This window comes from Salvelinus fontinalis, chromosome 25 (genome assembly GCF_029448725.1).
Source record: "Salvelinus fontinalis isolate EN_2023a chromosome 25, ASM2944872v1, whole genome shotgun sequence".
Taxonomy (NCBI): Eukaryota; Metazoa; Chordata; class Actinopteri; order Salmoniformes; family Salmonidae; genus Salvelinus; species Salvelinus fontinalis.
This window is the reverse complement of record NC_074689.1, coordinates 10,715,515-10,728,757: the sequence shown is the minus strand read 5'-3', so window position 1 is coordinate 10,728,757 and position 13,243 is coordinate 10,715,515. Positions and strand designations below refer to the sequence as shown.

The window sequence follows — 13,243 nt, the reverse complement described above, 5'->3', positions numbered from 1 at the left end:
GTACAGCTGCAGTGATCGGTAAGCTGCTTTGACAGCTGACTCTTAAAGTTAGTGAGGGAGATATAAGTCTCCAACTTCAGTGATTTTTGCAATTCGTTCCAGTCATTGTCTGCAGAGAACTGTAAGGAAAGGCGGCCAAAGGAGATTTTGGCTTTGGGGATGACCAGTGAAATATACCTGCTGGAGCGCGTGCTACGGGTGGGTATTGCTATGGTGACCAGTGAGCTGAGATAAGGCGGAGCTATACCTAGCAAAGACTTATAGATGACCTGGAGCCAGTGGGTTTGGCAACGAATACGTGCGACTACCAGCCAACAAAAGCATACAGGTCGCAGTGGTGGGTAGTATATGGGCTTTGGTGACAAAACGGATGGAACTGTGATAGATTGCATTCAATTTGCTGAGTAGAGTGTTGGAGGAAAATTTGTAAATGACATCGCCGAAGTCAAGGATCGGTAGGATAGTCAGCTTTACAAGGGTAAGTTTGGCAGCATGAGTGAAGGAGACTTTGTTGCAAAATAGGAAGCCGATTGTAGATTTAACTTTGGATTGGAGATGCTTAATGTGAGTCTGGAAGGAGAGTTTATAGTCTAACCAGACACCTAGGTATTTATAGTTGTCCACATATTCTAAGTTAGATGTCCAGAGTAGTGATGCAAGTCGGGCTGGCGGGTGCGGGCAGCGATCGGTTGAAGAGCATGCATTTAGTTTTACTAGCATTTAAGAGCAGGTGGAGGCCACGGAAGGAATGTTGTATGGCGTTGAAGCTCGTTTGGAGGTTAGCTAACACAGTGTCCAAAGAAGGGCCAGATGTATACAGAATGGTGTCGTCTGTGTAGAGGTGGATCAAATAATCACCTGCAGCAAGAGCGACATCATTGATATATACAGAGAAGAGAGTTGGCCCGAGAATTGAACCCTGTGGCACCCCCATAGAGACTGCCAGAGGTCCAGACAACAGACCCTCCGATTTGACACACTGAACTCTATCTGAGAAGTAGTTAGTGAACCAGGCGAGGCAGTCATTAGAGAAACCAAGGCTGTTGAGTCTGCCGATAAGAAAACGGTGATTGACAGAGTCGAAAGCCTTGGCCAGGTCGTTGAAGACGGCTGCACAGTACTGTCTCCTATCGATGGCGGTTATAATATTGTTTAGGACCTTGAGTGTGGCTGAGGTGCATCCGTGACCAGCTCGGAAACCAGATTGCATAGCAGAGAAGGTACGGTGGGATTCGAAATGGTCGGTGATCTGTTTGTTCACTTGCCTTTCGAAGACTTTAGAAAGGCAGGGCAGGATTTTCCCTGACACCCAAAAGTACATTTTGAATGCTTAGCAGGCGGTCACTAAACACATGCTTTGTTTGTAAATGATGTCTTGAGTGTTGTTTGCTTAATATAAGGAATTTGAAATGATTTATACTTCTAAGTAAATTTTAGCAGTAACATTTACTTTTGATACTTAAGCATAAAAAACAAATACTTTGTTTAGACTTTTACTAAGAGTAGGATTTTACTGGGTGACTTTCACTTTTACTTGAGTCATTTTCTATTAAGATATTGTCACATTCTGACCATAGTTCTTTTGTGTTTTATTTGTTTTAGTGATGGTCAGGACGTGAGCTGAGTGGGCATTCTATGTTGTGTGTCTAGTTTTCCTGTTTCTGTGTTTGGCCTGATATGGTTCCCAATCAGAGGCAGGTGTTAGTCGTTTGTCTCAGAGCTTGCTTAGTCATGCTCTGATAGGAGGCCTCGGCTGGCGAGGCGAACTGAGGAGACCGGAGTGTCTATGCTGTGCTCTCGTCACTGGGCTCAGTCAGTTACCAGGGACACAGCGTTAGAGGCAGTAGTCCCACTCCACGAGCTACAACCGCAAACGTATGCTTATTCCAATCTAAACTCAAGTAGCCTAATTGTGTACTTTTCCCCTAACGTATTTGACCCCATTACCAGCCATAAAGTTAAGATTGATGTTTTGTCTTGTACCAACTCAATGGATGATGGTTAGGAGATGCAGGACCAAAAGGTAGGCCTCAACGTTAGAGTAATGTGTCTTTATAGTTATGTTTGTAGCGACAACCCTTCATCGCTGGTCATCTCTTTCTCTAGCCATGTTTGTCACTGTTTGACAAATTCATGACTGCATGAAGTGGGCACAATTTCGGCAGTAGTCAACACAAAATGAGTTTGGGACAATGAGTACTTAAATAGCAATTTCCTGCTTGAAATATATTTACATTTACATTTTAGTCATTTAGCAGACGCTCTTATCCAGAGCGACTTACGGTAGAATGAATACATTTTGTTTTGTGTTCGGTTTTGTGGGTGGTTGTCTTCTGTCTTTGTGTCTATGCACCAGATAGGACTGTTTCGGTTTTTCACATTTGTTGTTTTGTAATTTTGTAGTGTTCACGTTTATCGTCTTTATTAAAACATGTTGAACACTAACCGCGCTGCGCTTTGGTCCTCTCCTTCGTCCACAGAAGAAAGCCGTTACAGATATCTTTACTTTTACTCAAGTACGACAATTTTTGTCTGTTTGATACTGTTTGATACCAATCCATTGAACCCATTTTTATTTATTGAACCTTTATTTAACTAGGCAAGTCAGTTAAGAACAAATTGTTATTTACAATGACGGCCTACCCCAGCCAAACCCTAACCCGACGACGCTGGGCCAATTGTGCACCGCCCTATGGGACTCCCAATCACGGCTGTCCTTATGAACCGTCCTCCCCCCAGCAGCCTCCACTATAATAATATGAAGGATCTTCATACTTTCCCCAAGTATTCTTCTATATCAATACACTGGAGAAGAGAGAAGAGTTGTGGCAACTCTGTCTGTGGTAGTGCACCAACGACCTGAAATACAAGTATATTTTCTTGTTTTATTTTGTACATTTTTCACATAAAAAAAAACAGTGGCTTTATTAGGTTTGGTGGAAAGGGACAAGAGCCTGAACCATATATCATTGCTGAGGAGAAAGTCAGATTAGGAGAGAAAGGGAAAGGTATTGGGCAGAGGAAGAAGGAGAATAACACTACGTCCCAAATGGCACCCTATTCATTGCCTACATAGTTCACTACTTATAGGGCCCTGGTCAGAAGTAGTGCACTATATAGTGAATAGAGTGCCATTTGGGGACGTAACCTTAGAAGAGAAACCACTACAGGGCCTGGTTTATTGAGCAACATGCTGTTAGCTGTTAGAGAGACAGGAAGTGAGGCGTCAGTGACTCGCTTCGCTCCGGCTCTGTTAGCGCCAGGATCCATCCTCACCTGACAAACATATAATTACAACAAATAAAGAAAACGCTAGAGGCTAGGATTACAGCTCTAATGTGATTGTGTGGATAATGCACTCTGAATAATGTAAAACTGCACGCAAGCCTCTCAGACAGTCACTGCTAAAGATTTATTAGCTGCTGTTATGGGAAGTGGAACTCCAGCAGGGATTTTCCATAGCAACAAAGACAACCTTATATAACATTAGTACATACAGTATATACCACTATAATAGCACAGCTATTAAGGCCAATGGAAGAATGTAGCCGGGTGTTTTACATCAACCAAATAACTGGCCTGCATGTATATTGTAATACCAAACATAAATGACCATTCAAAGTCTAAATATCAAATCCAGGTGGTAAACAAATTTAAATGTCATGACTCAAGTGGAATATAAAGAGGAGATCGTTTTTCTATATGGACTGCTGAGTTCATTCACCGTCCCCTCACTAGGTGGCAGACTGGGCTAACTATTAGAATCATGCATAGCTCTTGCTGCTAAATCTACCATGCAGATGCTTAGATCAATATTGTGTGGCTTTTGTAATTTGTTCAAATGCAGAAAAATCACCATGCTAAGGCAAGTTCACAATGAACTCATGCTTGCAGTGAACAGGTTGAGCGATAAGGCTCAAATAGCCCAGAGGCAACTTCCTCCCCACCCCCTATCCCCCATCCCTCCTCCTTCACCTCTACAGTTCAGTAGTGTATACAGTACATGAGTTTCTACCACACAGCCTGAGGCCAGATGTGTCCTGTTAAAACATTTTTTGTTGTTGTTTCTCTGTAATACCACTAGCCACCTAGCACTTTTATAAAGTTGGCTTTAGCTAGCCCAGATAGTTTCCCAATCTCCTAACCTCATAACTAGCTACCAATCAGCCATTTTAGGCTATCAATCAAGCTAGAGTAGCTAGCATGTCTAACTATGTTAGCTGGCATGCCTGCTGGCAAGGTTGGTAGACTTTAGAAAAGCAAGCAATTACTAAATGTACCAAACAACACTCACATTTCTTTCAATCCTTTACCTAGATTTAGCAGAGATGCAGAGAAGCATATTTAGTTTGGTTAAAAAACCACCAGTCAAAAGGATACAGACAGCTCCTATATATATTAGCTCAAACGTATTCACTGCAACAAAAGTCACTGCAACTAAATATAAAAGGTACCGGCACCCAAAATGAGTACCGGCACATACAGTTCATTAAGAAATTATTCAGACCCCTTGACTTTTTCCACATTTTGTTACGTTACAGCCTTATTCTATAATGGATTAAATAAATAAAAAGTCTCATCAGTCTACACACAATACCCCATAACGACAAAGCGAAAATGGGTTTCTAGAATTTTTAGCAAATGCATTAAAAATAAAAAACAGAAACACCTTATTTACATAAGTATACAGACCCTTTGCTATGAGACTCAAAATGTAGCTCAGGTGCACCCTGTTGCCATTGATCATCCTTGAGATGTTTCTACTACTTGATTGGAGTCCACCTGTGGTAAATTAAATTCATTGGACATGATTTGGAAAGGCACACACCTGTCTATATAAGGTCCCACAGTTGACAGTGCATGTCAGAGCAAAAACCAAGCCATGAGGTCAAAGGAATTGTCCGTAGAGCTCCAAGACAGGATTGTGTCGAGGCACATATCTGGGGAAGGGTACCAAAACATTTCTGCAGCATTGAAGGCCCCCAAGAACACAGTGGCCTCCATCATTCTTAAATGGAAGAAGTTTGGATGACACCAGGGCTATCATTCCTCCGCCATTTCCTCCTCCACTCTTTCGCTCTCCTCTCTGTCGCTCTCTATCTCTCTCTTTGTCTTTTTCTCTCGCTCTGATTCTCTCCCATTCTCTTTCTCGCTCTGTCTCCATTTCTCTCTCTTTCACTGTCTCTCTACCTCTCTATCTTCCTATCTCTCTCCCTCTCTCCATCTCTGGCTGGCTCCTCACAATTTACTGTACTGTAGGGCTCCTTAAACGCTTTTAGTGGAGTATGTAAGCCAAAGCTTTATGGCCTAACTGTATGCGCCAAATACTCGCCAATGGCCAAATGCTTTTTGGGAACTTGGCCAGAAAAAGTTCATGGCGATCCACTGTGGCAAAAAGGACAACGTCGAAGTTGAATTCAATGAGAGAAAAGGAGAGTTTAAAATAAAGAGAAAGGAGGGCCATAAAAGTAATGTTTGGGAATGATTTTGTGAAGTGGTAAAAGAGGATTATAGCAGTGTGATTATTGTGAGGCGCTATACACATTCGAGAGTTACAAGACAGGGACTTCAAATATGGCAAGTCAAGGGAACTGTAGCCTACTGTTTAGATGGGTAAATTGATAAAATCCTAACTGAAATCTGGACACTGCGTGTAGGTCTATAACCTCTCACATAACCAATATAATACAAACTCCTGCAGAATTAAGCATATTTTGCAGTAAAATGATACACCAAATGTACATTTTGACTCGGGAACAGGAGTGGAGAAATATGATTTCTTTCTTTCAGCATCTTGAGAGAATGAATGTGTGGTTAGGGACTGTCTGTAAATGCGCTATCTCTATCAGATTCATAAAAGCTGATAGTATTTGAACCATTTAAAATATTTGTATTTATTTTTTATTTAACCTTTATTTAACTAGGCAAGTTAGTTAAGAACACATTCTTATTTACAATGAAGGCCTATCCAGGGCAAACCCTCCCCTAATCTGGACGATGCTTGGCCAATTGTGCGCCGCCCTATGGGACTCCCGATCACGGCCGGTTGTGATAGAGCCCGTGATCGAACCTGGGTCTGTAGTGACGACTTAGACCGCTGCGCCACTCAGGATCCCATAATATGCATCCAAGCAGAACTGAAATCTTATCAGAAACATGTTGGCTTTTTCCCACTGCTTTTAATTTCCTTAAAACCGGCCAAACTGATATCATTTGAACATTTTGCACGAAAGATCTTTCCCATTTTTTTTAGTTATTGCATTTTCTCCCCGGTCCCTAAATGTCTGTTGAGCGAGAGAAGCAGAGATGAAAGAGAACTTTACTGATGTCAACTATATTGAACAAAAATATAAAAGCAATATGCAACAATTTCAAAGATTCTACTTAGTTACAGTTCATATAAGGAAATCAGTCAATTTAAATAAATTCATTAGGCCCATTCATCTATGGATTTCACATGACTGGGAATACAGATATGCATCTGTTGGTCACAGATACCTTAAAAAAAAGTAGGGACGTGGATCAGAAAACCAGTGAATCACTGGTGTGACCACCATTTGCCTCATGCAGCGCGACACATCTCTTTTGCATAGAGTTGATCAGGCTGTTGATTGTGGCCTGTGGAATATTGTCCCACTTCTCTTTAATGGCTGTACGAAGTTGCTGGATATTGGCGGGAACTGGAAAACACTGTCGTACATGTCGATATAGAGCACACCAAACATGCTCAATTGGTGACATGTCTGGCAAGTATGCAATTGTTTACAGATCCTTGCGACATGGGGCCATTAACATGCTGAAACATGAGGTGATGGCGGCGGATGAATGGCATGACAGTGGGCCTGAAGATTTCATCATGGTATCTCTTTGTATCCAAATTGCCATAGATAAAATAAAATTGTGTTTGTTGTCCGTAGCTTATGCCTGCCCATACCATAACCCCACCACCACCATGGGGCACTCTGTTCACATCAGCAAACCGCTCGCCCACACGAGCCCATACACATGACATGGTCTGCGGTTGTGAGGCAGGTTGAACGTACTGCCAAATTCTCTAAAACGACGTTGGAGGTGGCTTATGGTAGAGAAATTAACACAAAATTATCTGGAAACAGCTCTGGCGGACATTCCTGAAGTCCGCATGCCAATTGCACGCTCCTGCAAAAGTGAAACATCTGTGGCATTGTGTTGTGTGACAAAACTGCACATTTTGGAGTGGCCTTTTATTGTGCCCAACACAAGGTGCACCTGTGTAACAGCACAGCACATTTTCTATCGGCCTATTTGCGAGTTAGGGTCAGGTGCGGGCCTTAAATTTTCACATTATCACAGATGGGTTATTAGCTATTGCAGGTGTGTGGTTGAACAAACAGCTGACCTGCGCATCACTAGTATGCGCGTGTGTAGATTTGTGTGTGTGTGTGTTCATGGATGTACAGTGGCTTGCAAAAGTATTCACCCCCCTTGGCATTTTTCCTATTTTGTTGCCTTACAACCTGGAATTAAAATAGATTTTTTTAGGTTTGTATCATTTGATTTACACAACATGCCTACCACTTTGAAGATGTTAAATATTTTTTTGTGAAACAAGCAAGAAATAAGACAAAAAAAATGAAAACTTGAGCGTGCATAACTATTCACCCCCCCCCCCCCCCAAAGTCAATACATTGTAGAACCACCTTTTGCAGCAATTACAGCTGCAAGTCTCTTGGGGTATGTCTCTATAAGCTTGACACATCTAGCCACTGGGATGTTTGCCCATTCTACAAGGCAAAACTGCTCCAGTTCCTTCAAGTTGGATGGGTCCGCTGGTGTACAGCAATCTTTAAGTCATACCCCATATTCTCAATTGGACTGAGGTCTGGGCTTTGACTAGGCCATTCCAAGACATGTATATGTTTCCCTTTAAACCCCTCAAGTGTTGCTTTAGCAGTATGCTTAGGGTCATTGTCCTGCTGGAAGGTGAGCATCCGTCCGAGTCTCAAATCTCTGGAAGACTGAAATAGGTTTCCCTCAAGATTTTCCTGTATTTAGCTCCATCCATCATTCCTTCAATTCCTACCAGTTTTCCAGTCCCTGCCGATGAAAAACATCTCCACAGCATGATGCTGCCACCACCATGCTTCACTGTGGGGATGGTGTTCTCGGGGTGATGAAAGGTGTTGGGTTTGTGACAGACATAGTATTTTTCTTGATGGCCAAAAAGCTACATTTTAGTCTCATCTGACCAGAGTACCTTCTTCCATATGTTTGGGGAGTCTCCCACATGCTTTTTGGCAAACACCAAACATATTTGCTTATTTTTTTCTTTAAGCAATGGCTTTTTTTCTGGCCACTCTTCCATAAAGCCCAGCTCTGCGGAGTGTACGGCTTAAAGTGGTCCTATGGACAGATACTCCAATCTCTGCTGTGAAGCTTTGCAGCTCCTTCAGGGTTATCTTTGGTTTCTTTGTTGCCTCTCTGATTAATGCCCTCCTTGTCTGGTCAGTGAGGTTTGGTGGGCGGCCCTCTCTTGGCAGGTTTGTTGTGGTGCCATATTCTTTCCATTTTTTAATAATGGATTTAATGGTGCTCCGTGGGATGTTCAAAGTTTCAGATATTTTTTTATAACCCAACCCTGATCTGTACTTCTCCACAACTTTGTCCCTGACCTGTTTGGAGAGCTCCTTGATCTTCATGGTGCCGCTCGCTTGGTGGTGCCCCTTGCTTAGTGGTGTTGCAGACTCTGGGGCTTTTCAGAACAGGTGTATATATACTGAGATCATGTGACAGATCATGTGACACTTAAATAAAGTCCACCTGTGTGCAATCTAACTAATTATGTGACTTCTGAAGGTAATTGGTTGCACCAGATCTTATTTAGGGGTTTGATAGCAAAGGGGATGAATACATATGCAAGGCACTGTAAGTGTGTGTGGGTGGTATGAGAGACAGACAGTCTGGTTGCACACACCTGTGAACATGTGATGTATAAGGATGGGCTTCTACAGCTGTTTAATGCAACAGATACAATATATAATTTCCCTAATTTCATAAATATGTTAAATAAAATTCATGAGGCTTGGATTATGATATGGGGGGAAGGTTAATGTTAGGACATATACAAACACACTACCATTATACACTTCCACACTCAATCCCCAGGTGACAGCAGCAACCGGGTATAGATGCTGAGCCAAGCTTTTATTTGCATACAGGTGCTGCCAATTAAGGTGATTCGTCAGTCAATGTCCCAGCTGGCAGAGTCGTGAGGGCTGCTAGTTTTGCTTGGTGGCCATGAGGCTTTTTGTTTGTTTTTGTCTTTAGTTTGGGTGTGCCTTTTTCTATTTGATCAAATTTCTGTGTTTTTTCACCATCTGAACAAATAATAATCTGCTTGGACTGGCCGACCAATAGGTCAAGGAACTGTCCTAGAACCTAAAGTAAGGTAGCAGTATCCTGCGTACATACAGGTAACTGCCAAAGGCACTGTAGATGTAGCTTAATAAGGCATTTTTCGTTTAATTTGTATTTAATTCTAATTAAGTCACAGCCGAAATTTGTAATTTATAGACTATAATGATTTAATAAAACGAAATGTTGTTTAAATGCTGAGTGGTTAATGTCCCTGCCAGCCTTGACATAATTTAAATAATATAGCCTGACTAATTCATTTTCATCCTTCTTAGGCTACCTGTCTGGCTCCTGACCTATTTAGAGAGTTTATATGTTGTTTAATACGACACAGCCTATTTAAAATGATGAGTGCTTCTTAAAGTTTTCTGTTGTTTATTAACATACTTTTCATTCAAATCATATGGTTTGGTTTCAATGCTTCATACCCAAGTGGTAGGTCCAGGTAGTCACAAAAATCGATGGCTGTTGGATAAATTGTGATTTTAATGAATGGAATGAATTTGGAGAGGCAGTTTTTTTCCTTTTGAGCAAGGAGCGTTTTTTAGCGGAACGGTTGGAAAGGACGTGGAGCGCAGGAGCAGTGCGCATGCACCCCTCCATGAGAGATGAGCGGGATTTCCGACCGCTCAACTCCGCTCACATACTCTGTGCCCTGTGGATGGGGGCACTGTCATCCTATGGGGGCATAGCCATGGTAGCCAAAATAATGGCCTGCCCAGCATTGTTATACATGACCCTAAGCATGATGGGATGTTAATTGCTTAATTAACTCAGGAACCACACTTCTGTGGAAGCACCTGCTTTCAAAATACTTTCTTTCCCTCATTTAATCAAGTGTTCCCTTTACTTTGGCAGTTACGTGTACATTCAACGCCTAGTCGCACACGCTTACTTCTTACATTTTTGCACACATCAAATCAGGTTACCGACCATGTAGCTAGGCCTAAGACCCCTAGACATAAATAGTGAGGCAAAATCAGTAGACTAGTTATTCATTTCGTAACCGTTGCAGACAAGGTTATTATACAGCTTAAACACAAATATATTTTCTCAGTTTTACATAAGAAATATTTCTATAAAGCCATAAATATGTGAAATATGTTTTTTGTAATCCCACCCAGGGTTTCAGCCATATCCATTATTCCTTTGGTGGTCTGTCTGGTCAGTGTAGCAGCAGTAAAGATTGGAATAATAGAGCAGACTGAAATGTCAAGCCGCTGCATACAACAGAACGGGGCCATGCTTTAAAGCTCACTGAATAATCCCAGACTGGGGTGTAATCAGCGTGAAAGAACGGACCCAAACCTCCCCACAAACACACCACCACAGAGACTGAGCGTGTGTGTGTGTGTGTGTGTGTGTGTGTGTGTGTGTGTGTGTGAGTGTGAGAGAGAGAGAGCGCTCTAACAGAACTGTTCAAATATCCAGTTCACTTACAGCACGAAGCAGAAAGGAGCAGAGAGGACATGAACGACAAGGCCCTATTTACCCTCTAAGCGTTTTCAAAGAGCTAAATCAAATAGAGACGCCACAACAAACATACGTATCCAATCAAGTGTGTTACCATGCGGATCTGCTGAAGGGGATCAATGGAGACAAACGTCACATGATGGTTCTGACATGTTCAGTGAGACATTCAGTTCAGTGATTCAGACTATTAAAAATTATCTGGTGAAATAATGCTGAGGATATGATGTGTGTAACTGTGTGTGTGTGTGTGTGTGTGTGTGTGTTTATGTTACCTTGCTGAGAGAAATTGTGTGAGAGTGTGTGACAGTGTGTGTGTGTGTGTCTTCTGCATGAGTGAAAGACAGTGTTTGAAAGTGTGTGATGCGTGGCAGGCAGTGGATGTAGAAGGACTTCACTCAGATCATTGGCCTGCTGCGCACGATGGGACTACATAGCAAAACAACTAAAAAGACAGATGGATCATTCAAAGTAAAAAAAACATTTAAAGAAGGAAATCTAGGATTTGGATCTCACGGATGGTCGGTCCTTGCACCAATAACTCAATGAATTGAGAGAGGTTACATTGCTCCAGCCCCATCCCTCTGCTGTTCACCAAAAAAAGCAGTGGGGTGACAGCTTTGTTGTTGTTTGAATCCCAGATTGCCCCTTTAAGAAACGCATGATGGAACTCAACACCAACTCACCTCTCCGTGGAAGCTGTACCTTCCCCTGAGGATGGCTCTGTAGAGTCTGGGCCGGCTGTCGTCCTCGAAGGGCATGGAGCCACTGAGTAGGATGTAGGCTATGACCCCCAGGGCCCACATGTCCACCTGGCAGGAGTAGGGCATCCTCAAGACCACCTCTGGGGCCATGTACTCTGGCGTCCCACAAGTGGTCGTCATGGACCAGTCTCTTCTACCGCCACCTCCTCCATCCCCTCTTCCATCTCTTCCACTGCCTTTTCCATCCCTTCTATCACAGCTGCCCTTACCATCCCTATTTGCTACCTTACCACCTGGAACTCCACCCAGACTTCCACTGCCTCTTCCAACTCCACTATATCCAACTCCACAGCCCCCAACTCCACTTCCACTGCCCATTCCATCTCCATCTCCACTTCCATCCTTACCCCCTCCAGGGTCCTTGTTCCCAAAGCTGGCCAGCCCAAAGTCAGTCACCAGGAGGCGTGAGTCGGCTCCAGGGTGGTAGTACAACAGATTCTCAGGTTTCAGGTCCCTGTGTGTGATGCCCAGAGAATGAAGATACCCCACCCCGGCTAAAGTCATCTGCAGGGCTCTGGTGGCATCACGCTCGGTGAAGTGGCCCTTAGCGATGACACGGTCGAACAGCTCCCCGCCCGTGGCCAGTTCCAGAACCATGTAGACCCTCTGGGGCGACTGGAACACCTCCACCAGCTGCACCACATTGAGGTGGCTGACCCTGCGTAGCACCCCCAGCTCCGAGTCACACACCTCTCGCCCTTCCCTGGCCTCCACCTGGAACAGGTGTTGAATTTCAGTTTATAAAATGACACACAATTCGGAATAGTTTGACAACTGATATTACTGCACTTTTAATTTGTTGGTATAAATGCCCTTACTAATGTTGCACACTTCCTTCTCCTTCTGTTTCTCTCCTCATGAACATTCGCTGTCCCCCTACCTCTTCCCTAGGTCTACTGGAAGAAATAAGTTACAGACCTCCATCATCTTGATGGCGAAGGGTTGGCGGGTGGCTCGGTGCTCGACGCGTACCACCCGGCTGAAGCTCCCCCTACCGATCAGGGCCTTGATATCATACCTGGACAGAGAGGGCAGGAGGGAGGAGAAGAGAAAAGGGTGAGTGGGAAGTAGAATAGTGTTCTGTTCTACTGTATTCAACTCTAGTGAGGTGAGGTCTTCTATGGGAGATAAATATGAAATATCATAGAATGTGGAGTCGTCATCATCACCAACAACATTAGCAGATTAATTAGTCTAAGTACCTACAATGTATTGGCACTGATTTATATTGCTACTACTGATCTTCAAACTTTGACGATTTGTATACAGTTACCTTGCTGTGACTCTGGGATCAAACTTCGCTTTGTACTTGGCCACTCTGTTGTGCCTCTGCCCATCCTGGCCCGTCGGCAGTAGAATGCGTGACGGCGCCTGTGTACCCGTAACTCCACTGCTCTGAACAACACTCCAAAAGTCTTTCTGCGTCCCTTTACACTTCTGTAGCTCATCGTCTAACTCTTTTCTTTTGTGACTGTAGCCCACTACCGACTTCACGAAGCTCACGTAACCGTTTTTAACCGAGCTTTCAGGCAGCACTTTGGTGCTTCCGCAGCCCATTACTAAAGCGCAACTAAAGAATGCATGAAGAGAAAAGTGACAGTTGCTGCTTGCGTAAT

At 43.3% G+C, this 13,243-nt stretch overlaps 1 protein-coding gene across 1 annotated transcript in view; it reads right to left on the bottom strand.

The window, feature by feature from the left end:
- The window catches only part of LOC129822827 (serine/threonine-protein kinase H1-like), a 24,145-nt gene extending 10,902 nt beyond the window's left edge, over nucleotides 1–13,243 (bottom strand). The window contains exons 1-3 of the mRNA XM_055881263.1: nucleotides 12,901–13,243; nucleotides 12,546–12,645; nucleotides 11,550–12,341 (exon numbers count right to left, since the gene is read on the bottom strand). Coding sequence (XP_055737238.1) covers nucleotides 11,550–12,341; nucleotides 12,546–12,645; nucleotides 12,901–13,184 — 1,176 coding nt within the window. The 5' untranslated portion in view covers nucleotides 13,185–13,243. The remainder of the gene's footprint in view (nucleotides 1–11,549; nucleotides 12,342–12,545; nucleotides 12,646–12,900) is intronic.